Source organism: Thamnophis sirtalis, unplaced genomic scaffold, assembly GCF_051295495.1.
Source record: "Thamnophis sirtalis isolate CommonGarterSnake01/CBP01778 unplaced genomic scaffold, rThaSir2_p1.2 scaffold_1, whole genome shotgun sequence".
Lineage (NCBI taxonomy): Eukaryota > Metazoa > Chordata > Lepidosauria > Squamata > Natricidae > Thamnophis > Thamnophis sirtalis.
In genome coordinates this window covers 160901770-160928259 of record NW_028261381.1, presented here as the reverse complement: position 1 = coordinate 160928259, position 26490 = coordinate 160901770, and the positions used below count along the sequence as shown (strand labels likewise).

Below are 26490 nucleotides of genomic sequence, written 5' to 3'. Positions count from 1 at the left end.
TCGCTATTGGAACGCTGCGCACGGGGCCGGGCGCCCTGTTCGTGCACATGCACTGCACACATATGTGCACTCCACCTCCCGTGACTCCAGCTGTTTGCCACACGCTGTGCACGCATGCACAATTGGCCAGTTGCTTTAAAAACAAGTATGGAACGTGGGCAGGCGGGTGGGCCAAACAAGCCACCGTACCGGTATGGTGGCAGCTGCTCCCGGCTACTACTGGTATGGCTGTACCGGGCCGTACCAGCCAGAACCCACCACTGCTATGCTCCCCCCCCCCCGCACCCTCCCCCATAAGGTCAAACACTACTCTGATACAACCCTCAATGAAATCAACTTTGACACCCCTGCTTTAGAGGAAGAAATGGATCCATTCTTAATCCCTGAAAATCTGGTATCCCCATCTTCACACTCGATCTCAAGAAACATTTATTGCATCTTCTTTCTTCAAGTACTGTGAAGACATTAAGGCAGAAATGTACAGAGCAGGTGCACAATTCTCCACTCAGTTACATCACAGACGGCTTTTATTTTAAGAATGGCTATATCCACAAAACCATGGCTGTTCTAGTCATGGATAAAAATCCGAGGGGGAAGGAAAAAGAGTTGGGGCAGAGATTTGCTAAGGAAAAGGCACTTTTTTTAATGAGATGCATTTTTAACCAAGCAGCATACATCTTGGAAGAGGAAGTATTCTCCAGGGCTCTCCTGCTTCTTCATGTCAATCAGTCCCTTCTCTTGTTGATGTCCAACAGGAGACAATTGTCCCCAACAGGAGAAAAGGAAAGTCAGGACTTTCTATTTCTGGATGGCTATTTCCACTCCTCACCACTCATGGGGCTCTTCCTTATGGGTCCATTAAAATGCTGTGAACTAACAGAAAACTACTTTGGCATCTGTTCCAATTGCTGTGCCCCATTGTCTTTATTCTGGTCTGTGGCTGGAGAATGCCATCCTTCCTCCTCCTGCCTCCCCCCCCCCCAACCTTCACTTATGGGAAAGCAGTCTGCTACTCGGAGCATTGTTATGACTGGTAATGGTTTGAGCAGGAAGGGATCAAGCTATTCTCCAAAGCACCTGAAGGCCAGACAAGAAATAATGGATGGAAACCGAACAGGGAGACATTCAACCTAGAAATAAGGAGAAATGTTCTGACGGTGAGAACAATCAACTAATGGAACAGCTTGCCTTCAGAAGTTGTGGGAGCTTCATCACTGGAGGCCTTCAAGGAGAGACTGTTAGAAATGGTGTAGGGTCTCCTGCTTGGGCCGGGGTTGGACTAGATGACCTACACGGTCCCTTCCAACTCTGTCAATCTGTTAGCTCGGTTAATTCAGATCTCAAACTACAACTGCTAGATCCGCAGTTTCCAGAATTTGCCAGAATTTGTCCTCCTCACTTCTTCCAACTGGGGGATCAATTACCTAGACAGCAAGAGGTAGCAGAAGAAAGTAAAGAGGAGCCTCCTTATTCACCAGCTGTTCCTGGGTTTGGAAACCTGGATCAGCTCAAATCGAAACATCAGCCATCAAATCTGGTACTTGTAGGATGGTCTCCCTCTATGACATTTCACAGCATAACTTACCTGCATCTAATCAACTCCTTTCACTCTGCTTTAGAATATGGGTTTAGTGCTCTTCTTAGAAGAATAAACCCACATTCAAAAGCAGTTTGAAAAACAGCTGCCCCATATAGTTTTATTTATTTGTTAAATTTATATGCTGCTGCTCTGATGGACAGAGTTGAGCAGAGGATGAAGAGTGCAGCAGAGAGAAAGAGAGCCATTCCTCTCTCTCTCTCTCTCTCTCTTCTGCTTCATAGTGCAGCCTTTTCTGCTGCTATTTCTGGTCAAGGATTGACTCGCAGGCCTTGCACATACAATGGAAGAGCCCACTTTGAAAGAACCAAACCCGTCTGCTGTCCAGATTAGAATCATCCTGGAGAGCTGTGCCCGGGGACTTGGCAAGGAGAATAGCACTGCACTACTTCAAATGGTCAACAGGTGCTTGGCTGACCTCAACCCCATACACTGTAGGTCACCAGGAAGCACTCCTGACAGAATGGTGGGTGAACCGTGCCAAATTGCACCTACCTTAAAATAAAACTATTGCTTAAAGGAAGAAAACGTCACTTTTAAGCTGGGCCACCTAAGGATGGCTTTGTCGCCTCGAGGACGCGTTGTGGAGAAGCTGAAGGCAACATCATGAGGACAAAGAAGAAAAAAAGATCACTTGCAGTGGGATGTTTTTGTCAGAGCTAAATGATAAGCAGGGGAAGTCCTGGGGTAGCCAATCAAGAGTCTCCTTCTATGCCCCAACCAGAGTTTAAGTCTCCTTTGTCATCTCAGGAGCTGACAACCGGCTACTTTGAGGCAAGAAGGAGATTTTGCAGATAGCAATAGAACTTAGACTTATATACCGCTTCATAATGTTTTTACAGCCCTCGCTAAGGGGTTTACAGTCAGCCTATTGCCCCCAACAATCTGGGTCCTCATTTTACCCACCTCAGAGGAATGGAAGACTGAGTCAACCTTGAGCCTGGTGAGATTCGAACGGCTGAAATGCAGCTAGCAGTCAGCTGACATAGCCTGCAGTGCTGCACTCTAACCATTGCTCACCATGGCTCCATTATTCGTACAGTCTAGCTTTGACTTCCTAGACAAAATCTGTAAATAAACCATAATTCATGTGCACGAATTCTTTAGGCATCCTTACAGGCTTACGTAGCTGCTGGAAGCTAATTCTCCCCTCTGCCAATAATAGCCCCTCACTTTTATCATCTCTTAATCGAAGGAGGAAAACAACCAGAGAATCCAAATCAGTTCATTAGAAACAACCCAACTGTTTGCAGAAGAGACATGGTAAGAGGAAGCAAACTGCTTAAAATCCTTGGCAACAATAAATAATTATCCCCGGGGAAGGAGCATCAATCAATAAATAATTTACATGCATGTCTCACAGTGTTTGGCAAAGTGGCTAGGATTGAAACACTCAGTAGTTGCTTTGGCTTCCTTTCCTACAGCAAAACTCATCAAACTTTGGAGAGGTGTATACAAATGGCAGCATGCTAACACACATACACAAATATCAACAGCCCAAAGAGCAGCAGTAGCAAGAGCAGCAATGGTCTTCTCCTATGCTCAAGGCCTCTATACAAATGGCAACCAAGTAAGACATCCAAAGTATTGATGTAGAGAGTGAAACGCCAGTCACTCCATCTGCAACGCTTCTCTGCCCTTGAAAAGTATCAATGGCCTTAGGGTACTGTTAATGATGGCCTGGGTTGAAGATCCCTGGGTAGTTTTGCAGGGTAAGAAGCTCTCTCTCTCTCTCTCTCTCTCTCTGCCATATGGAGGAGACACCAAAACACATCCCAGCTTTTCCACTGGTGCGGCTTAGGAAGGGGAGGAGACCAAGAGGAGAGGAAAGGTTGAGCTAGAATCTGTAACGAAAGGTCCATTCGGACAATAGTTCTGCGCCTCACAGGTGACAGGGCAGGAAAACCATGGCAGGGGCCAGAAGAAGAGGACTGGTCTTTCCAGGAGCTTCCTCCAACCATGTCTTTGGAAGGCCACGAGTCCCACAAGGTTTGCAGCAAAGTTGCGGTGCTTCAGATGGATCCGCCAGCCTTCTTTGAAGCTCATTCTACTTTCTTGGCTTTCCGTTTCCGAGTTCCTTCGTTGAGCTCCTCCCTTGATTTGGCTGGCATCTGAGGTGGCGACGGAAGGGATGGCTCCTGCAAGCCTCCATGATGGTGGTGGTGGTGGTGGTGATTATCATGACTGCCAGATGCAGAGCCAAAGAGGATGGGACACACCACATTTTCCAGAGGGGCAAATGGGGAGGCATGGGAGTGAGTTGCTGTCAGGAACACCTGCACGACAAGGAAAAAGCTCCATTAGTGGTCACCTCCTGGGCCAGGTTTTCCATCACTCGGGCAGCAACAACAAAGCAAAGTGATTCCAACCTGTGTTTCCTCCCATTCCTTTTACCCTTCCTCACACCAAGGTTGGTACCCGAATCTCCTGTCTTGGCCAATCAAGGCCTTTTCAATGAAGTGCTGGTGTTGGTCACCACAATTCCAACCTAGAGCTACTAGTGCACATAGCTATATTGTTGAAAGGCTACTGGAAAGGATTCCCTTGTTAAGCACCCAACAGTATTTCTTACGCTACACCAGCCAGGCGTCCTTTGATATCTCTAGAAATTCAAAACTCGCTCTAACTCACACGGGAGTCCATTTGTAGGAGAAGAGTGTAATGTCATGCATATTGTGACCTCATCGTGCAAACGATGTCGGTGATGTGACTTATACATATATCATTGGTGTCAATGAAGTGACTGATGCTAATATCATAATTTGAGTTCACGAATATGTTGGATGTCACTGTGCTTCTATCAGATGCTTCTGTTAGTTCATAGTGAGATTTATTAGCTTTAACTTAGTGAATTGTAGGGAATATCTAAACCATGTAGAATAGAATAGAATAGAATAGAATAGAATAGAATAGAATTAGAAGGGACCTAGGAGGTCTTCTAATCCAGTCCTCAAACAGGAGAACCTATACCATTTCAGATAAATGATTGTCCAGCCTCTTCTTAAAAACTTCCAGTGATGGAGCACCCACAATTTCTGAAGGCCAGCTGTTCCACTGGTTAATTGTCCGCACTGTTAGGAAGTTTCTCCTTAATTCCAGGTTGCTTCTCTCTTTGATTAGTTTCCAACCATTGTTTCTTGTCCTGCCCTCTTGGAGAATAATTTGACCCCCTCTTCTTTGTGGCAGACCGTCAAATACTGGAATACTGCTCTTAGGTCACCTCTAATTCTTTTTTTTTTGGACTAGCCATCACACTAGAATAGCTTAGTGTGAGGCATAAATCAAGGACTGTAGTGTAGTCAACTAACCATGGTTTAATACAATGAATACTGCCAATTACCTCCACTAGACCGATACGATCGCATAGATTAGGCCTCCTCCGAATTCCATCATCCAGCCAGTGTAGACTGGCAACTACCCGGAGGAGAGCCTTCTTGGTGGCTGCTCCGACCCTCTGGAACGAACTCCCCGTGGAGATCCGGACCCTCACCACCCTCCAGTCCTTCCGCGCCGCTCTAAAGATCTGGCTGTCCCGGCTGGCCTGGGGTTAAGATTCTAACCCCACTCGAATTGTGTGACTGATGTGTTTTCTTTTTAATATGTTGTATTGTCTTCATGCTGGAAAATTGTTTGTCCTCCCCCCCCCCTTTTTTTTTTTAACTGTGAGCCGCCCTGAGTCCCCCCAGGGAAAGGGGCGGCATACAAATAAAGGGAAAATGAAATGAAATGAAATGAATGAGTCCAGGACCTGAAGGCTTCCTTGCCTTTCTGAAGAACATCTAGTGAACAGAAATGGATTTGGCTCCTTCAATTCACCCAACTGCTCACGTGTGCCTGAGTAGAGGAATTTACCTTGCAGATGATCATAAAAATAGTGAAGAAGAAGATAAGGGTAGCTTTGGAGATGGGAAGCCACTGGGTTTGCTGAAGGGTAAAGAGCAGTGCTCCATACAGACTGGCTTTGGATGGACTGCAAGAGAAGAAAGCCTTCGTGAGAAGCACAGCTGGGGTTCCATCTCAAATAAACCAATCCAAAATTTAGAGAAAGAACATGCTTTTTGGAGGGACTGCTGCAAAGGTCATAAGTATGAAAAATAGTCATAAGTCACTTCAGTGCTTCGGAACGTTGAATGATGACTAAAGGAAAGGTTGTAAGTTGGGGACTGCCTGTATTCTTGAAGACCTCCAGTGATGGGAGCACCCACAACCTCAGGCAGTGAAAACAGTCTGAATTCTGAGAATGCCCTATCAGATTTCTACTGATTTTTCTCATTTCCATTGATCATCAGATTCCTTCCACATAAGTTATGACATGATTGATCTCTACCAGAGGTGGATTCCTACTGGTTCATACTGGTTTGGCCAAACCGGTAGTAAAAATCAGGGCTGGCTCTCCGAACCAGTAGTAGTGGCAGGCTGGCCACGCCCATGAACCGGTCCCCCAGTCGCAGCTCGCTCACCCACCCGCATCCGTCGGACAGCAAGCTGACCGGAGGTGGGAAGCAGCTGGCTGGCAAAGATGCCACTCAGTCTGAGTGCCAGAGGATCAGAGGATTATTTTCCACCCAGCTGCTGGCTGCAGGAGCGTCCTGGGCAGATGGAACGAGAGCCCAGGGCCAAGCCCATCAGCCACAGCTGCCACTTCCAGAGCAGGCTGCTTGGCTCGCCCCCAGCGCCATCCGTCCGGGAGACAGCGAAGAGCCCCAGCGTGGCGCCACTCCCCCCTTGTCAAAAAATTTTTTGCCACCGTTTTGGTGGGTGTAGCTTGGGGGGGGGTGTCATGTGACGGAGTGTACGTGAGTGACGTCAAGTTGGCCATGCCCACTCATTCACATGCCCCCTCCACCTAGCCATGGCCACCGAACCGGTAGTAATTTTTTTTGAAACCCACCCCTGATCTCTACCCAGAAGACACTTTGGCTTCTCTACTCACAAGGTCATATGAAGGAACTCATTTGTTTCTGGCTTCCAGATGCCACGCAGCAATTGCTCAAAGTTGGACATCAAGGCAACTCCAGAACCTACGAACAGAAAGACAGTAACACACTTGTAAACACACCAGCGACGAGAATGTGGGCAAGTGGAATTCCATTTTCCTAAGCTCACTGGTAATTCCTGTCAAAGTAGGTAATCTAACAAAGGAGGAAAATATTGAGCTCCTTTAAGGAAATGGCAATTTTACTGACTATTATGACTAATAAAAGCGATGCCCATTTCTAAGTTTATTATTTAAAAATTGAAAATATGAAATAGCGATGCCACAGCCCCTGCCTTAAGTTTATAGAAGTTTGATTGTTCTATTTTCTGATTGCTTTGAATTAGACAAAGAAAAACAGTACAGAAAAATGTAAAAACAAACATTTGGAATTTGCAGTGTTTTGAAGCCAAACGGGCTTGAAACCTCACAGGATTTTAGTGTGATGTAGGCTGCTTCAATCATTTTGGAAACACAGCAGGTTAAAAGCACCTCTGTTCCCAGATCGCAACCAGAATAATCAAAACAATTGTACCCCCAAAGAATGACTTTGAACTCAGAACAGGGCAATTCAAATTATTTGAATTTGGAACGCAAGTTTTGTTCAGTGTCTTAAAGCTTTGGCCATGGCTTGATGATAGAGCACTAATTTTTCATTTGAAAGATCTCAGGCCTGATCTTGATATTTCTAGCTAAAATAAGATACCAGAGAGAAGCTACCAGTCACAAGAGAAAGTATTGAAGGACAAAGAATCTGATCAGATTTAAAGCAATTCTCTATAACTAAAATGTCCTTGCGGCAGAAGCATTCCAGTCCAGATTAGTAGGGAAGAGTTAACTTGGTGGAATTTATAGCCTGATAGATGAAATCACTTATTAGCAGAAAAGAACATGATTTCTTCCTTCTTAGTTCAATTTCTACATCAGGAGGGAATGTGTATGCGTGGTAACAGATGCTTCAGTCATGAACCTTTGTGTGATCTCTATAATTTCTGTATCTAGCAGCCTGAGGAGAGTTCCACTAGAAATACTGCCTTTGCCTATGTAGAATAGAACAGAATAATAATAGAGTTGGAAAGGAGCTTGAAGGTCTTCTAATCCAATCTCTTGCTCAAGACCCTATACCATCCCGGACAAATGGTTGTCCAATATTTTCTTGAAAGCCCGCAGTGATGGAGCACCACAACTTCTGAAGGCAAGCCATTCCAACAGTGATTAATTGTTCACACTGTCAATTTTCACTGATTAATAATGTAAGATGGGTGGGGCTATACCAGGTATGTGAACAGGGCCAAGATAGTTTTATTTCCTTTGATCTTTTTGAAAGGAGGATTCATAGAATTGTATCTTGAGATAGCATTTTTGGAGTGTTACTCTATCTTCAATGAAAGGAAACCCTTTTATTGTGTTCGACAACTGTATTTGCCAAAAATAAAGGAAAGAGTTCAGAGGTCTCCTTGTTGTCCTAGTTTTAAGCATCTCACCAAGCTTCGGGATAATCTAAGGAGAATGGAAGAACGCAACATGCCTGGAATTGCATTCCAACATTCCATTTCAGTTTGGGGGTTTAGAGCAGGAATCTGGTCATCAAGATAGTTTCAGGACCACCATCTTCAACCAAAATAGAACCTTAGACTCCACAGAAAAACTGTTTAGTAGTTCCCCACCACCATCACAATGAAGGGTGGAGTCAAGGTTAAGAGGAGAAGCTTCTCAATTGTGGTCCTTATTTGTAGAATAGTTTTTCATAAGAGTTTCACTTTGGCCATCCATGCTGGGAATTTGTGTCAATCCAGATGTTCATGACCTGTCACTCTGAGCATCCCTTCCTAGTGGCCATGCTGTCTAGAATAGCTAGAAATAATAATTCAGCAACATCTGGAGAGTGATAGGTTCTCCGTCCTTGTTTTATGCAGGAAGACATGTTCTCTGAGATGTAAAGAATATAACCACCTGCCTTTCTTCCACAGAAGGTGAGAAATCTCAACCTAAACTGCATCTCAACAGTTCTGATACTTGCCACTCCACCACCTTTCTAGATACCACATGGGCCCACAATGCTGAAATGACAGAGCTTACCTTTGACAAATCCAATGATGACCATAATGAACCAACCATGGTGGAAATGGTGGTGAGCATGATGAACACCAGCAGCGATCTTGCGAACTCTGACTACCTCTTTCATCGCCACAAAAATCAGTTTGACAGGCAGAAAGCTGACACACTTGTAAAATAAATTGAACGGGCAATAGAAGATTAGGTACCTGAAAGGCAAGGCAGAATTAAAAATGATACTGGTCATTGGGTTTAAAGAGTTCTGACATCAACAAGGGTGACATTAAAAAAAAAGGAAGTGAGGAGAGAAGAAATGAGTTTCAGCCTCTCATGATGGAGACTCTATTGGTGGCCTTAAAAAGGCAATATTTGAGCAGACTACTGCAGGAAAAAAATCAAATTGCTATAGTTCTATGCCTTATCTTCTTGTTTGTTCAGGTATTTTTTTTTCCAATTGATTTACGAATTAAACTTTGCCTCCTTTATCATCTAGCAAAAGTTTTGGTAATGAATACTTAATCATTGCTATGTGGATAATATATGTTTAATATACTGTATACTGACCTGTTTAGATTATCCACTCTACAACGGAGGGGGTGGGTGGGTATGTATGTGTAGCAATAAAGACAATAACAACATACATCTTGAAATCATCATATAAATAACAGATACATTTGAATTGGATGTCATTTGGCACCATATAATTGTATCATTGTATACTGATGTGAGGACCCATATGTCATTACTTTAAAACACCATGGCTTTTAAAAGACATCCACACTCCATTTTCAATCATATGTCTACCTATCAATCTCTCCATCCATGTATCTTTTAGCATCATCCATCTATCCCTTAGATGATTAGCAAAGATGATTGATGGATGGATAGATAGATAGATGGATGGATGGTTATGATAGATCATAGATAGATAGATAGATAGATAGATAGATAGATAGATAGATAGATAGATAGATAGATATAAAGAGACAGACAGATAGGATAAGCTGATAAGACAGAATCCAGGACATGATTATTTATTCCATAACAACCATATTAGATTTATAGCACAAGATTCTCAATTATCTCTTCTTATGTTAGTTTGGGAAGCCTGGAAGGAGAAGTCTTAGTATATCTATCCTTCATATGCACAACTTGGCGGTGGTAGTAATTCCTTGCTTTTCCCCACAATAGCAATGTGAAACTAACAATTTAACAACTTCAGCTACTGGTATGTGTCAAGTATATGTATTAACCTGGAATCATCTTTATGTTCATTCTGTGTTTTTTTTTTAATATTTCTTTTGGAAATCCAAAGGAGAAATGGAGTGAAAAGGGGCCTGGTGGCGCAGTGGTTAGAATGCAGTATTGCAGGATAACTCTGCCCACAGCCAAGAGTTCAATCCCGATGAACTCAGCTTTCCATCCTTCCAAGGTCAGTAAAATAAGGATCCAGATTGTTGAGGGCAATATAACGTTATATTATATGACATTGTATAAACCATCAGAGAATGCTGTAAAGCACTATGGAGCAGTATAGAAGTCCTCTTGCTATTCCTAAACCCTGGCTCTGCTTTGGGGCCTAGCCTTAGGTCATAGAAGGTGGCCTTACCAGACACCTGTGGCCAGAAGTATGTTGGAGTTGTTGCTGAAGTAATCAACAGGGGATTCTCCGAGCAGGAGATCAGCAAGGATATAGCTACCAAAGCAATACAGCATAGCACAGACCCAAGAGGCCAGGGGGCTGTTCCGGGACATTTCCACCGCACCTGTAGAGATAGAAGGAGGAGGAGAAAACTGTGGGTTCAAATCCTACTGTCCTAGGTTGAAAAAATTCGAAACAACTTACTTCAGTCCCTCCCTTCTGGTTGCTTACTTCTGTCAGCTACTTCCCAGGAGAGATTTAAAACTCTCTCCAACAGGAGAGTTCCAGTGGTGGGTTGCAGGCGGTACGCAACAGGCGTACTGGAGCCTGCTCGGAGCACTGGGTACCGTTCCGGTATGGTACTCCGGATGACCCACCCGCCTGCCCGAGTTCCTTACCTGTCCTTTAAGCCTTTGACGCTTCCGCGCACGTGCATGGCAGGTATGGCGCCTGCGTGACACTCCGCCAAGCAGCTGGAGCATCGCAGAAGCTTGTGGAGGTGTTGCAGTACGATGCCTGCATGCCGCGCATGTCCATGTGGGTGACGCCGGGCCCATTCCAACCGAATGGGATCCGGAACCCATCACTGGAGAGTTCCTACTTAATGGCACAAAGAACAGGGAGATCTCTTCTTAGCCCAGTGTTTCTCAACCTTGGTAACTTGAAGATGTCTGGACTTCAACTCCCAGAATTCCCCAGCCAGCATTTGCTGGCTGGGGAATTCTGGGAGTTGAAGTCCAGACATCCTCAAGTTACTAAGGTTGAGAAACACTGTCTTAGCCATACAAAGTAGACTTGGAAGTCAGGGCTTAAACATTTTGTTATTGAGATTGGCTATAAAAACTGAATTTCGTGTATCTGATACTGCTGCACTTCCTCTTTTAGTGCATCAGGCAGGAATGTGCTTGAGGCTTGAGCCACTTTTGAATGTTATCTCGTTGCTCTGGTTGAGCTTAAAAAACATTTGATCTCCTCTTGCCTAGGTCAGGGATCGCCAACCTGTGGGTTGTGACCCACTACCGGTCCTCGGCCTATTTTCAACCAGGCCATGTGAGTGGTCGGCTGGTCTGCGTGCATGCACAGCCCCACACGAGTGAGCATCACAAGGGCTTACAACCACACTCACGTGAAGGTCGCAGGTGCTCGCGTATGCCTGCCACTCCCACAAAACCATCCCCTCTTTCTGCCCCTCAAGGCCCCACCCCACTCCGGGCTGCCAACTGTCTCTATATTCCTTTAGCCCCCTTTTTTTCCTAGAGAGAAAACTGTTATTTAAAATCCAAAGCCTCAGGAAGCTAAGGACTGAGCAAGGAATTGGAACCTGTGAAAACGGTAGTAAATCGACCAGAAATCAGGAAAATCCAAGGAGGCAAACGGGATCCTTTCTTCTAGAAACGTTCTTCCTTGGTGTGTTTTTAAGGCAATGTTTGTCAATCTCAGCAGCTTTTGAGATGTGGCAATTTCAGCTGCCAGGTGCTGGTTAGGGAATTCTAGGCATGGAAGTCGAAGATGCTGAGGTTGAGAAACACCTCCACAAGCTTCTGCGATGCTCCAGCTGCTTGGCGGAGTGTCACGCAGGCGCCATACGTGCCATGCACGTGCGCGGAAGCGTCAAAGGCTTAAAGGACAGGTAAGGAACTCGGGCAGGCGGGTGGGTCATCCGGAGTACCATACCGGAACGGTACCCAGTGCTCCGAGCAGGCTCTGGTACAGACTTATGGACCCGTTGAGGTTCCAGACGGAGCTTGGGGTTATTCCTGATACTCTCGCCCACAGTTCGGCGGAGACTCTGGTTGCCGCCTGGCATTCGGCGGCGTCGGAGTCTCTTGATCGGATTGCGCCGCTACGGCCCCTCCGGGTCAGTGGATCCCGGAGGCCTCCTTGGTTTACCGAGGAGCTCCGGGAGAAGAAACGCCGGAGGAGATGCCTAGAGCACCTGTGGAGGTCCGATAAGTCCGAGGCGAACCGAGCACTTCTGACCACCTGCACCAAGGACTACGTTAGGGCATTGAGAACTGCCAAAAGATCATACATCTCTGCCTTGGTTGCGTCCCCCTCCCTTGTGGTTGTAAGCCGCCCTGAGTCCCCTCAGGGAAAAGGGCGGCCTATAAATCCCAATAAACTCAAACTCAAACTCAAGAAACACTGCTCTAAACGTCATTGTGTGACATAAGTCACTTTTTTAAGTGCCATTGTAACTTTGAGAGGTCACTAAACAAACTGTTGTAAGTCGAGGATTACCCATACTCCAGAGCAGCTGTTCTCACCTCTGCAGCCATTAGAAAGGAATTGGGTTTTGGATTCCCTCCCTCCCTTCCAATGAAACTGATATGTTTGCTATGGTCTAAAAACAAAGTGAAAGTAGGAAAGACTGTTCTCCTCAAGACACCCTACAGATCTTTAATCCATAAAAGAACTACAGTATCAGGAATTATTTTCTCCTTATAGAAATTACTAGTCGATTGGATGCCCATGCTTCGCTACAGAACTGGAACAGCTGTAGGTAGCATTCTTTGCCATCACGCTCCATTATTACAGCAATAGCAGTTAGACTTATATACCGCTTCACAGGGCTTTCAGCCCTCTCTAAGCGGTTTACAGAGTCAGCATATCGCCCCCACAGTCTGGGTCCTCATTTCACCCATCTCGGAAGGATGGAAGGCTGAGTCAACCTTGAGCCGGTGAGATTAGAACCGCTGAACTGCAAATAACAGTCAGCTGAAGTGGCCTGCAGTACTGCACCCTAACCACTGCGCCACCTCGGCTCTTAGGGTTTCCAGGGTTACAGGAGAAGATGGTCAACGGTTTTGAAGGCAGAAGAGGGTTTTACGCCCCAAGCGGCAATGACTTCCAGTTTGTCAATTGGGTCATTTTTTGTCCTCCGGAGCCTTCAGGGAAGCCCCCGGAAGGCCCCTGAAGGCTCCAGAGGGCTTAAACCGGACCTACGATCAAACCGGAAGTCTGTTCCTGAACTTCTGGTTTGCCCGTAGGGCTGGGTTTTTGCGCTCTGGAGGCTTCAGGGAAGCTCCTCAAGCCTCTGGAGGGCCTCAGGGGGGGGAGGAGGCTGTTTTCGCCCTCCACAGGCTCCTATAAAGCCTCTGGAGCCTGGGGAAAGTGAAAAATGGCTTTAAAAAAAGGCTGAACTCAGCTGGCCAGCGCGCGCATGCGCGCTGGCCAGCTGACAGGGTAATGCCTCGCGTGCCCCAACAAATGGCTCCGGGTGCCACCGTGTGCCATAGGTTCGCCATCCCGGTTCTAGGAGAAGGGAAACTCTGATTACAAATCTCTGCTGCCTTGTGGCTATATATCCACTACTGGAAAAGGCTTCAGGAGTCAATCTCGAGGCAAAATCTGGAGCCGGAGTCCCGGAAGCAGTTTGTGACTGTGTAGAACCACATTCTGGTTGTAGAATTTTATTGGCTCTGCCGTTCCATCGGACTATTTCAGCAATGTGGAGAGGGGGGAATCTGCTGCTTGGGTAATATCCTCCATATTAATCTACGCAGGCCTCGTGCTCTGGAGAGTCCCCTCCAGCTTTACCTCTTTTCAGAGCATGATACCATAGTCTTTTGAGACTGAAGGATGCCAATAATATTTTTTGGATACTTATGACAGTTGCAGCATCTAACTTAAAAAAGAAAGTTAAAGGTTTTGTTTTAGGTAAACTTTGAAAACGTTGGACATAGTGCGACATTTCTGACAGTCATTTCCATAGCGTTTTTTGATCTTACAGCAATAACAGTTTATATCCGTTACTTAGGCATGTGTAGTCAGTCAAATTACCTCCCCATTAATCCCTTTCATTATATATGTATATATCAGTACATATACATATCCAAGTCCTACCTATCATACAATATTAATACCATATTTTCCAGTTCTTAACTTATCCGTGTTTTTCTGTCCCGACCTTTTCCCCTCATTTCTCACTAATTCGTAACAACCTTTTTTGTCTGCTGTGGAGAACAATATCTCTCTTCTCAAAATCCTGGCCGACAATGAGAACGTCTACTTCTGTAGTCATGGGGGCATTGAAATGACCTTGGTGCTCTTCAGAAGGCTTCCTATAGGTATTAACCACCACTTAGAAGTCCTTGTGGCTCTTAGGAACAGAATCAACAGCAGCCTTAAGTTCCAGAATATACTTTTTGTGTTCATACAGCAACTTCTGCAGTTGACTAACCAGTCGTGGATCAAAGCCTGGGTAGATTCCACAATTGATGTCCCTCTAATTGTCATAATCGCCAACAAAGTATATCTGGAGAAATGAAGGCTGCTGCTGAGGCTCCGCCATGATACACCCTATCCTATGGTGGACCTGCCCCTGTACTTTGAATGTTGGAATAAAATTCCCCTCCTCGACCGCTCTGCCTCCAAACAATGACATTTAGAAGCATCCGTTATACTTCCAAACAGCAGAAAGTGCTTTGCCATTGGATGCTGGTGGGTGAGAAGGGTGCGTAAGGGTTGAGGGGAGGGCTGAATGGGAGGGAGGTGCAGCACATCCAGGGACTCTCATCCTGCCACTTTAGAGCACGGCACCAGGCATAGGGTAACCGAGATCAATAACCTTGCTCCGGGTGTAATCAATCTGAGGTTCATATTTAAAACCAGACAAATACTTACTCAAGGCATTGATCTCATTTGTGACTGATTAATGTAGGGGTTATTAGATGTATATCTTTTTACAGCCTGCCTACTGACTTGGGGATGAGTTTGATGATACTTGTGTGCAGCTTCCCTTAGTTCTGCTTTTCTAATCGCATCTGTAAATCTTTTTCTGCATTTTTTGCCTCTTTTCCCTTTAACTGGTGTTACTATAGAAGGAACAGATTTGTCTGAACTGAGGAGGAAAATAAGGGGGAAAAAATCTGCCTCTGCCTATCAGCATCCATCAGTATTCAACTGGCTAGCGTCCTGTCAGTGTGTGAGAGAGTTGAGGGGTGTTTGGAAACTCAAACTGTATTTGCTGTGTGAGCAAGAAGACAGGAAGGAGCCTGGGCATGGCTTGGTTCAACTGTTCCGTAGTAAAGTTGCTTGCTGCTGTGAAAGTAAAACTGAAACTCCTCTCCTCTGCTTGTGCATTTGGAACAGATTTCTTTTCAGGTAGGGAGGGGGAGTAGAACTCCTTAGCATCAGAGCGTGTTAATAATAATATAGGAAATACTAATGATCTGATGGTCATTTCAAAAAATCCTTTCTTAGTGAACACCTAGAAGCCAAGAGGAATATAAATGGCAAATTTGAAGTTTGTAGGCTTTACGGTTTTGGAGATTTTTTGATGATGCACGAGTGGTATTTCACTTTGAGTGTTCTGATGAATCACCGCTTAAAGTCTGAGTCAGCATTGTGCTGCAGCTGCCAAAAAAGCCAATGCAGTCCTTGGCTGCATCAACAGATCAAGGGAACTGAGAGTGCTTACTGCAAGGAGGTAGAAGGTTTGGTGAACTGGTGTAATAAAACAGCCTTGTTTTAAATGTTGAAAAAAACTAAAGAAATCATTGTCAGTTTCAGAAAAGGCAGGCACAGCCACACTCCTCTGTGTATAAATGTTTCGCTTGTGGGGATGGTTAGCAGCATCACATTTCTGGCTGTGCAGCTAACCAGTAGACTGGCTTGGTTACTCAACAGCAAGACATGGGTGAAGCGGGCATAGTAGTGCCTGCATTTTCTGCATCAAATAAAAATAGTATATCTTCCTCCCTGTCCTTGCCACTTTCTATAGAGGGACGATGGAGAGCATCCTGTCATGTTGCATGACAGTCTGGTTTGGAAGCATTACTGCTTCAGACAGGAAGGCGGCGCAGAGAGTGGTGAGGATGGCAGAAAAGATCATTGGTACTTCACTTCCTTCTGTCCAGGACATAGCACATAAGCGATGCTTGAGCAGACTCTGCAGGATTGTCTGGGATGCTACACATCCTCTTCACGACCTATTTTCCTTGTTACCTTCTAGGCCAGGGGTATGAAACTCGATTTCGTTGAGTGTCGCATCAAGGGTTGTGTATGACCTTGGGGGGGCTGCGTAGGCATGGCTGGGGTGGGTGAGCATGGCCAAATTGACATCACTTGTGTCATGGGCACCTGTGGTAGCCTGGGCAGGTTGGGTGGGGGGATCCTCCTGCAGCCTTCTGCCAATGAAAATGGAACTTTGTTTTCGCTGGCAGAGGGCTGCAAGAGGCTGTCGCGGCTGAAAATGGAGCCCAAAAGGGCCGTGTGTGCCCCTCCCAAGCTCTGTTTTTTGCTGGCAGAGGCACCGCAGGCTGGTCCTTCGCAATTTCCAGGGCGGCCCTGCAGGGTAGACCTAAGCATCCAAAGCAGAACATCCAGATTCAGCCACAGTTTTGTTACATACAATATAAACCTTGTGTATTCTCAAGTTTTCCTCTTTCTGCTATATATGCCAGATGAACAGCGATTAACATTTATATGTATTTATATGTTAGGGTCAGTGGTGGGTTCCGGATACTGTTGCAACCGGTTCGGTGCAACGGAGCATGGCGTCCACCACATGAACGCGTGCAGCGTGCGCACACACGCACGCTCCACGATGCCTCTGTGACGCCTCTGTGACGCTTCAGCTGCTCGGCGGAGCGTCGCACAGGCGCCGTATGCTTTGTGCGTGGAAGCGCCGAAGAGCTCAAATACCAGTAAGGAGCTTGGGTAGGCGGGTGGACCTTTCGGAGCACCGTACTGGAACGGTACCCGATCCTCCTGGCAGGCACCGGTATGCCCTTACCAGGACGTACTGGTCGTAACCCACCACTGGTGTAGGGTGTAGGGATATGCTACGTATATAGCATGTCTATATGTATGTTACATATGTGTACACTTTTGAGAGCAGGCAACAAAATTTCATTTTTAATGTGTGCCAGAGTGCCCACAGAAAAAAACTGACAATAAAGATTGTCTTAAATGGTAGCACTGCTCTATATCACATTGGTGAAGCCACACTTTGAATACTGCATCCAATTCTGGCCACCATGATACAAAAAAAAAATACTGAAGCCCTAGAAAGAGCACAGAGAAGAGCAACAAAGATGATAAGGGTCTGGAGACTGAATCCAATGAAGAAAGCTAAAGGAATTAGGTATGCTTAACAAAAAAGAAGGCTGGTGGAGACATGATAGCAGTCTTCCAATACATGAAGGGATGCCACAGGGAAGAGGAGGTTGGTTTAATCTTCTAAAGCAGTGTTTTTCAACCACTGTGCCGTGGCACACTAGTGTGCCGTGACATAGTGTAAGGTGTGCCGTGGGTAAAACACTTTATATATAGTCAATATAGGCACAGAGTTAAATTTTTTTAACATTTTCTAATGGTGGTGTGCCTCGTGATTTTTTTCATGAAAAAAGTGTGCCTTTGCACAAAAAAGGTTGAAAAACACTATTCTAAAGGACCTGAATGTAGCAGCTATGGGCAAGAAGCTCATTAGGGAGAGCCAATCTGGAACTAAGGAGAAATTTCCTGATAGTGACAACAATTAGCCAATGGAACAGCTAGTGTCCCAGAGTTGTGGGTGTTCCATCACTGAAGGTTTTCAAGAAATGATTGGACAACCATTTGTCCAAGATGGCAAAGGACAATTACTACTTGGGCAGGGGATTGAACGAGAAGACATCCAAACCAGGGGTGAAATACTCTGAAGTCTGCTACCGATTCGCTTCGCTGATTGTTGCACAGCTGATGATTGGAACTTTTTAAAAACTTTTTTTTAGCATTTTTTTTTCTCCTGAACCGGTAGTAAAAAAATGCTTTAAAATATATATTTTTTAAAAAAGTTCTACCAATCAGCTGTGCGACAATCAGCTGTGTGGCGCAATCAGTCAGAACTTTTTTTAACTTTTTTTTTTTTAGCATTTTTTAACTAACACTTCGGATGAACCGGCCCAAACTGGTAGCATTTCACTCCTGCTCCAAACCTCCAAATCCCTTCCAACCCCATGATTCAATGATTCTAACCCAGGTTCCATGTTATAGTCCAGGGAATAGGGAGGCTGAGGGAATCTAGACTAGGGAATGAGCAAGCATTTGAACATTGGTTTCTTTTGTTCAGGAAGGAGGTGTGCGAATATTGTCTTTTAAGGTGAGGTTTCCACTTGACTTCTGAGTGACATTCCCAAAAGAAGGAAATAGCAAACACTTCCACACTATTGCAGAGAAAATTACATGGATATTTCCAGGTAGTTGTCAAGAATAAAGTTTCAGTCTAAAGTGAGCGTTGTTTACATTTCCTTTTTTTTCCATATACACTATATTGCCAAAAGTATTTGTTCACCCATCCAAATAATCAGAATCAGGTGTTCCAATCACTTCTATAGCCACAGGTGTATAAAATCAAGTACCTAGGCATGCAGACTGTTTTTGCAAACATTTGTGAAAGAATGGGTCACTCTCAGGAACTCAGTGAATTCCAGCGTGGAACTATGATAGGATGCCACCTGTGCAACAAATCCAGTCGTGAAATTTCCTCGCTCCCAAATATTCCACAGTCAACTGTCAGCTGTATTATAAGAATATGGAAGTGTTTGGGAATGACAGCAACTCAGTCACGAAGTGGTAGGCCACATAAACTCGTCCAACATCAGTGTGTGACCTCACAAATGCGCTTCTGGGAGAATGGTCAAAAATTCCCATAAACAAACTCCTGAACCTTGTGGACAGCCTTCCCAGAAGAGTTGAAGCTGTTATAGCTGCAAAGGGTGGACCGACGTCACCCTATTGAACCCTATGGATTAGGAATGGGATGTCACTTACAGTAAGTTCATATGTGAGTAAAGGCAGGTGAGCGAATACTTTTGGCAATATAGTGTATGTTATGTAGGATGTATTCAAAACATAGGCAAGACCAGGATAGAGAAATAAGCAACGTGAGAGGAAAACATGATTGATACAAACTTAATTGAACACATTTCAAATGCTAAACCTATTTTTTTCCTTTTGTCCCAGTTAAAACTATAATTTAGCAACGTTTTTCGAGGTTTTCTGGAGATTGTGCCCAAGGCTTTGGCAAAAGGAGTCAAGTAAGGGCCATAAGGTTTCTATGTTCTGGTACTAGTAGAACATATCAAAATTTGCATGTGGGAAATCTTCCAATTGCTGTCTAATGTCTTGAAGAATGCATAAAACAATCAATGCAGGGGTGGGTTCCAGCTGTCCTACTGCCAGTTCGCTCAGGAACGCACCGTGCGCACGCAAACACATGCACAGTGCATCAAAAATGGCTCTGTGCATGCACAGAAGGAAAAACAAGATGGCCGCACCTACAGCGCTGCTGAGACAACCGGTTTGCCAAGTTACTACCAGTTCAGCCGAACCAGTCTGAATCGGTAGGAACCCACCTCTGAACCAATGCATGTTGTCTGAGGCAAGTCAAGCCTTGGTGGATGGCCTAACGTAGTGATGGCGGGGTTGAAATCCAGCAGGTTCTGACAGGTTCTAGAGAACCAGTAACGGAAATTTTGAGTAGTTTGGAGAACCGGCAAATGCCACCTCTGGCTGGCCCCAGGGTGGGGAGGGAATGGAGATTTTGCAGTATCCTTCCCCTGTCATGGCCACCAAGCCACACCACGTCCACCAAGCCACGTCCACAGAACCGGTAGTAAAAAAATTGAATTTTACCACTGAGTGATGGGTAACCTTTTTGTTGTTGCTTGCTGAAAGCGCGCGTGCCCCCGCCCCTATGTGCTACCCCCCACATGCACTCATGACCTCGCCGTGCCTCACTGCCCCCCTGCGTGCATGCACAACTCTCCCCCCCCATCTCCCGTTTTGGGCCTAGTAGGCCTCCCTGCAGCCTCCTGAGACCAAAAACGGCCCACGTATGTGTGTGTGTGTGCACTGCACCACCCCACATTCCCTCCCGCCCCCTGCCCCCTCATGTGTGCACATGACCTCCCGACCCTGTGCATCCATGCACTTATCCTGCATGCGCCCTGCCCCCATGCATGCACGTGGCAGAGATCCGAAAATCAGCTGGCTGATGCGATGCTCACGCTCATATGAGCAGTGGAGCTGAGCTGGGGTGGCGGCTCGCGTGTCCGGAGAGAGGGTGTCAAGCATGCCTCCTTCAATATCCAAGAAAGGAAAACCTCAACTCCATTTGAATAGAGATAAAGTACTTTTACTAGATACGAAGTGAAAACAGCAAAAGGAAAGCAAGATCTGAGCCAAAAGGAGCAAACATGTACATATCAAATGTTTACCCAGCACCCTCCCCCCAATTCCCCAACCCAGTGTCCAATCTGCAGCTCCCTAAGGTGTCATGTGGGATGCATCTTCAAAAAGCCTCATCAAGTTGGTATGTGAGACGGTTGGCCTTGACCAAGTCCAATCATCAGCCACTAGCATGCGCAGAAGATGGTGAGAACAAGACTCCTCCAGTACAATATAATTCCCTTCCCCAATACTATGCACCAGAGGTGGGTTCCTACCAGTTCGCACCAGTTCGGTAGAACAGGTTCATCAAATTTTTGAAACCCACCACTGACACACACACACACAGACAGACAGACTCACACAGAGAGAGAAAGAGAAAGAAAGGAAGAAAGGAAGGAAGAAAGAAAGGAAGAAAGAAATGAAGAAAGAAAGGAAGAAAGAAAGGAAGAAAGAAAGGAAGAAAGAAAGGAAGAAAGAAAGAAATAAAAAATAAAAAAGAAAGAAAAAATGAGAGAGAGAGAGATGAAAGAAAAAAGAAAAAGGGACAGAGAGACAAAAGGAAGGAGAGAGAGAGAGGGAGAGAGAGAGAGAGAGAGAGAGAGAGAGAGAAAGAAAGAAAGAAAGAAAGAAAGAAAGAAAGAAAGAAAGAAAGAAAGAAAGAAAGAAAACACATGGCCGGCAAGCCACTCCCACCAGGTCACATGGCCGGCAAGCCACTCCCACAAAGGAGGCCACACCCACAGAGTAGGTTCGAAAATTTTTTGAAACCCACCGCTGCTATGCACCCACCTACCCCCCCCCCCCGTTCCTATGGCAGCTGATAGCAAGCAAGTGTAGCAAGCAAAACAGAGAGGGCTCTGCTATATAGGTTTGCCATCACAGGCCTAAAGAATTCCCGCTTTGCCCTCCACGCTACGATGAAGCAGCTGCGAGTCCATACTATTAATTGCAGAAAGGAATCAGCAAGTGGTGGCAGAGAGGAGTCACCAAGAAGCCAGAGATACTATTGCAGCCATAATTAGTGAAATGACTTTCAGGGAAGATGAACTGGGGCATGTGAGTCATTTCTGCCCAGAATTTAATGTTACATAATATGCAGAACTTCTGAAAGTGGCTTGGAGGTTCTGGAGATTCTTTAAGAATCTTATCTTTCTGATTAGCCAGCGTATCACTCCAGTCCCTGCCAGATAGAGATAAAGGTGGTTTGACTAGCCTAATGAAGGTTCTTCATATTGTCTGCACCTGAAGACAGGTGCTTTGGAAGAAGGTGAATCTGGATGTATGAATTTTCTATATTGCAGAAAGAAGGAGCACTTTAATTGGAGTTAAAGGTAAAGGTTCCCCCCGCACATATGTGCTAGTCATTCCCAACTCTAGGGGGCGGTGCTCATCTCCATTTCTAAGCCAAAGAGCCAGCGCTGTCCGAAGGCGTCTCCGTGGTCATGTGGCCGGCATGACTAAACACCGAAGGTGCACGGAATGCTGTTTCCTTCCCACCAAAGGTGGTTCCTATTTTTCTACTTACATTTTTTACGTGCTTTTGAATTGCTAGGTTGTCAGAACCTGGGACAAGTAATGGGAGCTCACTCCAGTATGCAGTGCTAGGGATTCAAACCACCAAACTGCCGCCAAAGTTTCGATCGACAAGCTCAGCATCTTAGCCACTGAGCCACCGCATTCCTTAATTGGAGTTATATCCTGCCTTTTCTTCAGCAACTCAAAATGGTGAATTTAGTCCTCTACTGTAATTATGCCTCACACTAACAGCCTTGCGGTGTAGACCGGGCTCATAAAGAAAGCCTTAACTTAATGAATTCATTTGGCTGATGATGAACCCAAACCTTGGCCTCCCCAATCCTACAGCTACTCCTCCACTTATGATGATGCATTTAGTCCAGTGTTTCTCAACCTTGGCAACTTGAATTCTGGGAGTTGAAATCCAGACATCTTCAAGTTGCCAAGGTTGAGAAACACTGATTTAGTCACTGTTAGAAATGTTGACAATGCTGACAAAAGTGACTGACAACCGATCACACCCATGTGATCACAAGTCGGGCGCTTGATGTGTACAGCTACAACCACAGTTGAAGCCAACATTTATGTTGCTAAGTGAGACATTGTGTTTTGCCCCATTTTACAACCTTCCTTGCCAGAGTTGTTAAGTGGATCCCCGTAGTTGTAGAGTTAGCAATGCGGTTGTTAAGTGAATCTGGCTTCCCCATTGACTTTGCTTGTCAGAAGGTCACAAAAGGGAATCACACAATCCCGGGACACTGCAACCGTCATAAATGTGAGCCAGCTGCCAAGCAGCCAAATTTTGATCATGTGACAATGGGGATGCTGCAATAGTCATAAGTGTGGGGAAATGGTCATAAGTCTCTTTTTTCAGTGCCATTGTAACTTTGAACAGCCTCTGTCATAAATTGAAGACTACCTATATTGTATTAGTGGCCCAGGATCACGTGATTCCCCTTTTGTGAGTTTCCCACGCTGGCAAAAAGGTTACAAAATTGGGTGTGTTTCACTTACCAACAGAATTTCAGTCCCAATTTTAGTCATGAGGACTACCTGCACTCCAATACTTTAACACCATAACTCGTGGTACCGTGTTTCCCCCAAAATAAGACAGGGTCTTATTTTCTTTTGACCTCCAAAATAAGCGCTTGACCTTATTTTTAGGGAGGTCTTATTATTTCTGAAGTGAAGGATGGGGTGAGCATGGTCACCTCATGGCTGCTGCTGTGTTGCAATATTTTTGGGGAAGGCTTATTTTCAGGGGAGGGCTTATTTTAGTGCATGCACTCAAAAGCCCGATTGGGCTTATTATCCAGGGAGGTCTTATTTTGAGGGAAACAGGGTATTTAAATAGCTGCTTGCCATCACTAGTAATACCAGAATTATCTGTCATGCCTTTTGAATTTGTAATGTTATTTTCCTGCTTTCATTCCAAAGGAATTTAGTAGATAGAAGCCCTAATGGGGGTTGGGGGGGAGGGAGGGAGGGAGGGATGCATATTAGGCTTGACGAGGGGTGTTAAATTTTAATGTAATATGATTGCACATGTATACTGTCTTCTCTTATTTTTTCTTTAAAACTAAGATATGTTAAGTATATTGATATGGAAGCATAAATACCATCAACATAGAATGGAGTTTGCTCAGAAGCGGAAATACACCAATGAGAAGAAGAGTGGGAAACAGAGGAGAGAAGAAAGATAGGAAGAGAGGGATAGGAGAGAGGCTAAGGGGGGAAGACGAGGAGGATAAGGAGGAGTGGAATGCAAAGAGAGGAGAAGGAGAAGGGAAGGGGAAGTAGAGTAGAAAAGGATGATGGAGGAAAGAAAGGAGGTAGGAGAGAGGTAGAAGAAAGAGGTACATGGAGAGCAGAAGAGCTAATAATGAGTCTTTATCTTTCTGGGCGTTGATGACAAGAGGAACTGATGTAATTACTACTTAATACAATAGGATATTGGTTATGTAATAGTATACATGTGATTATATGTTATGAAAATGGAAAAAAAAAAGAATGAGGAAATAAAGAAGCCCTAATGGTATAATCTAAATGAATGTTGTAAACAGTAAAGCAATAATTCTGCAATTGAATTTACCAATCAGGTCTAGAAGCTTGACCAGGATAAAGAAATGACTTCTGGTCACTTGGTTATTTTTAAATTTCATTTCCAAAATACGTTACCATTAATAATCCAGATTTATTCTTTTTATCAGAACCTCTCCACCTTTCCCTCTATGCCCGTACAAGTTCTCTTGCTAACAATAAGGAATAGTAACTCAGTATCAATACTCCTGAACTCTCATTCTCAAAACGCCAGATTGTGAGATTGGCCAGTGTGGAAAATCAGAGAAGGCTGGGAAAAAACCTTTGGCAGTGGCTTTGCGTTCTGTCTGAATCCCAGTGATTGGATAATCATTGGGGTCCAATTCCTTTTTTTCCTTTCCCACAATTCCCGCTCGGGCAATATGAAACCACTAGGGAATTTCAGCCATTTTTAAGCCTTCATGGGCAGGAACCCAGCTTGTCCTCTCTAGGAGAAGGTCACCAACTGCACCCATCCATCAAGCCAGGGGCCTCAGATTCAAGGGCTCAAGTTTCTCACAGACACCCATCCTTTTGGTGTGGATGAGAAGAGGAGAATATTCCCACTTGCTCATTTCTTATTTTAGAACTGCCTTTGGAATCGGGACTCTTAAATCTTCTCCTGCTGCTAAAGCAATACTTTAAAATCCCGGCAAAGTTGTACCAAAGAAAAGCCCTTCACCTGTTCACAGCTGCCAGTTCTTCAACCAGGAAAATGAATGTTGAGATGATCAATCTCCTTAGGCCCACTTTGCTTTCATTCACTTTCTCTTCCCTCTTCCAATAAAGATAAAGGTTCCCCTAGCACATATGTGCTACTTGTTCCCGATTCTAGGGGGCGGTGTTCATCTCTGTTTCAAAGAGCCAGCACTGTCCAAAGATGTCTCCGTGGTCATGTGGCCGGCATGACTAGACGCCAAAGGCGCACGGAACACTGTTACCTTCCCACCAAAGGTGGTCCCTATTTTTCTACTTCCATTTTTACATGCTTTCAAACTGCTAGATTGGCGGAAGCTGGGACAAGTAACGGGAGCTCATTCCGTTACCCGGCACTAGGGATTCGAACCGCCGAACTGCCGACCTTTCTGATCTATAAGTTCAGCGTCTTAGCCACTGAGCCACTGCGCCCCTCTTCCAATAGGTGAGGCAATTTTGGGGCCATTCAGCATTGGTGATACGTCTCTCACCTTTTCAAGACCAAATAAAACCAAATCTGCTGGAGACGAAAACCACTACACTGGATTACCTCACTTAGCCGCTGAGGAAGAAGGGAGATCATTTCTGCTTGTCTGTGACGCTCCTGATCACTTTTACAAGACTTTTTCCTGCCCTTTTCACCTCCTGCAATCCCATCTTTATCCTTTTGAATCTAGGACCCATGGCCAAATTCTGAAACTTCCTTAGTGTTATATAGACAGGCTCTGCAATTCTGGTCTCATCCCAGGATAGCCTCATCGCTGGGGGCGGGGGGGGGGAAGCTTTTGGGTCCAAATCACTGCCCACCCACTCATTTTGAACAAGCCCATCCTGGAAGCCAAGTCAACCTGTAGAAGAAGATTGCCTTGGGGGTGGGGGGAGGATCTAGGGCAGGGGGGATATGGGGATGGAGGCATGGAACAAGAGGTTGGGCCAGAGAAGACTTTTCCCTTGGCATCCCAAGGACAAATGCTGGCTATGGATGAATAAATACCATTTATTCGTCAATGGTATAAATACCATTTATTCATCAGTGCTAATACTAATAACATACGATGAAGAAGGCTCTTCGAAGCAGGTCATTGAGTAAAAAAAGGGGGGGAGGGATAGAAAATTTCGCAGCACCCGAAAACAGATTTCCTAGCCGTGGGAAAAAAAGAAAAAATATATAAATAAAGACGCCTGGAGGGAAGGGCGAAGGGGGGGGATCCGGTTCTCCTCCCCGCTTACCTTTCTCATACTTGAGGTAGAGGAGGGAGACTACGAAGTAGCCCAAGTCGAAGATAGGGAAGACAGGCAGGCGGGCGAAAGCGGCCGCCAAATCCCCCAGATCCAGCGCCCCGATCAGGTCCATTGTTGGAAGGAGAACCGAAGCGGTCGAGCGGCGGAAAAGCGGGCCCCTCTGGAGCGCCCAGCGGCTGCAGCTGGTGCTACCGCCGTCTGGCAGAGCAGGGACGCAGCGGCCGCCCAAACCAAGGGAGGGAGAGAGAGAGATGGAGACGCCCCGCCGCCTTCCCTACTTGGCCTGCGGCTTGCAAGCGCCTCCGGGGGGCCGCCTCGGGCAGCTGAGCATGTGCAGAGTGCAATTCCTTTCCCTCCCGCCGGGAAGACGATCCCATCTCTCTCCGACCTTGCCTTCGCCGCCGTTAGCTCCCCAAGCCGAGGGACTTGGCGTCCCCGCTTTCCATGGCACCTTGCGCGGTTGCTAAACGAGGCTAAGCTCGTTTCTACGTTGTTACAGGCCTAGGCAGGTACATCCACGGCAGTGGGTGA

The 26490-nt window shown here is 45.5% G+C and overlaps 1 protein-coding gene across 1 annotated transcript; it reads right to left on the bottom strand.

Annotated features, from left to right (window-relative positions):
* Positions 1–505: 505 nt before the first annotated feature.
* On the bottom strand, positions 506–26490 carry TMEM38A (transmembrane protein 38A). The gene is made up of 6 exons (XM_087701747.1): positions 25948–26490; positions 10237–10393; positions 8652–8836; positions 6531–6618; positions 5450–5567; positions 506–3873 (listed from the first exon to the last, which is right to left on the bottom strand). The coding sequence occupies exons 1-6, from the start codon at positions 26069–26071 to the stop codon at positions 3640–3642; spliced, it is 906 nt and encodes a 301-aa protein (XP_087557873.1). The 5' UTR covers positions 26072–26490; the 3' UTR covers positions 506–3639.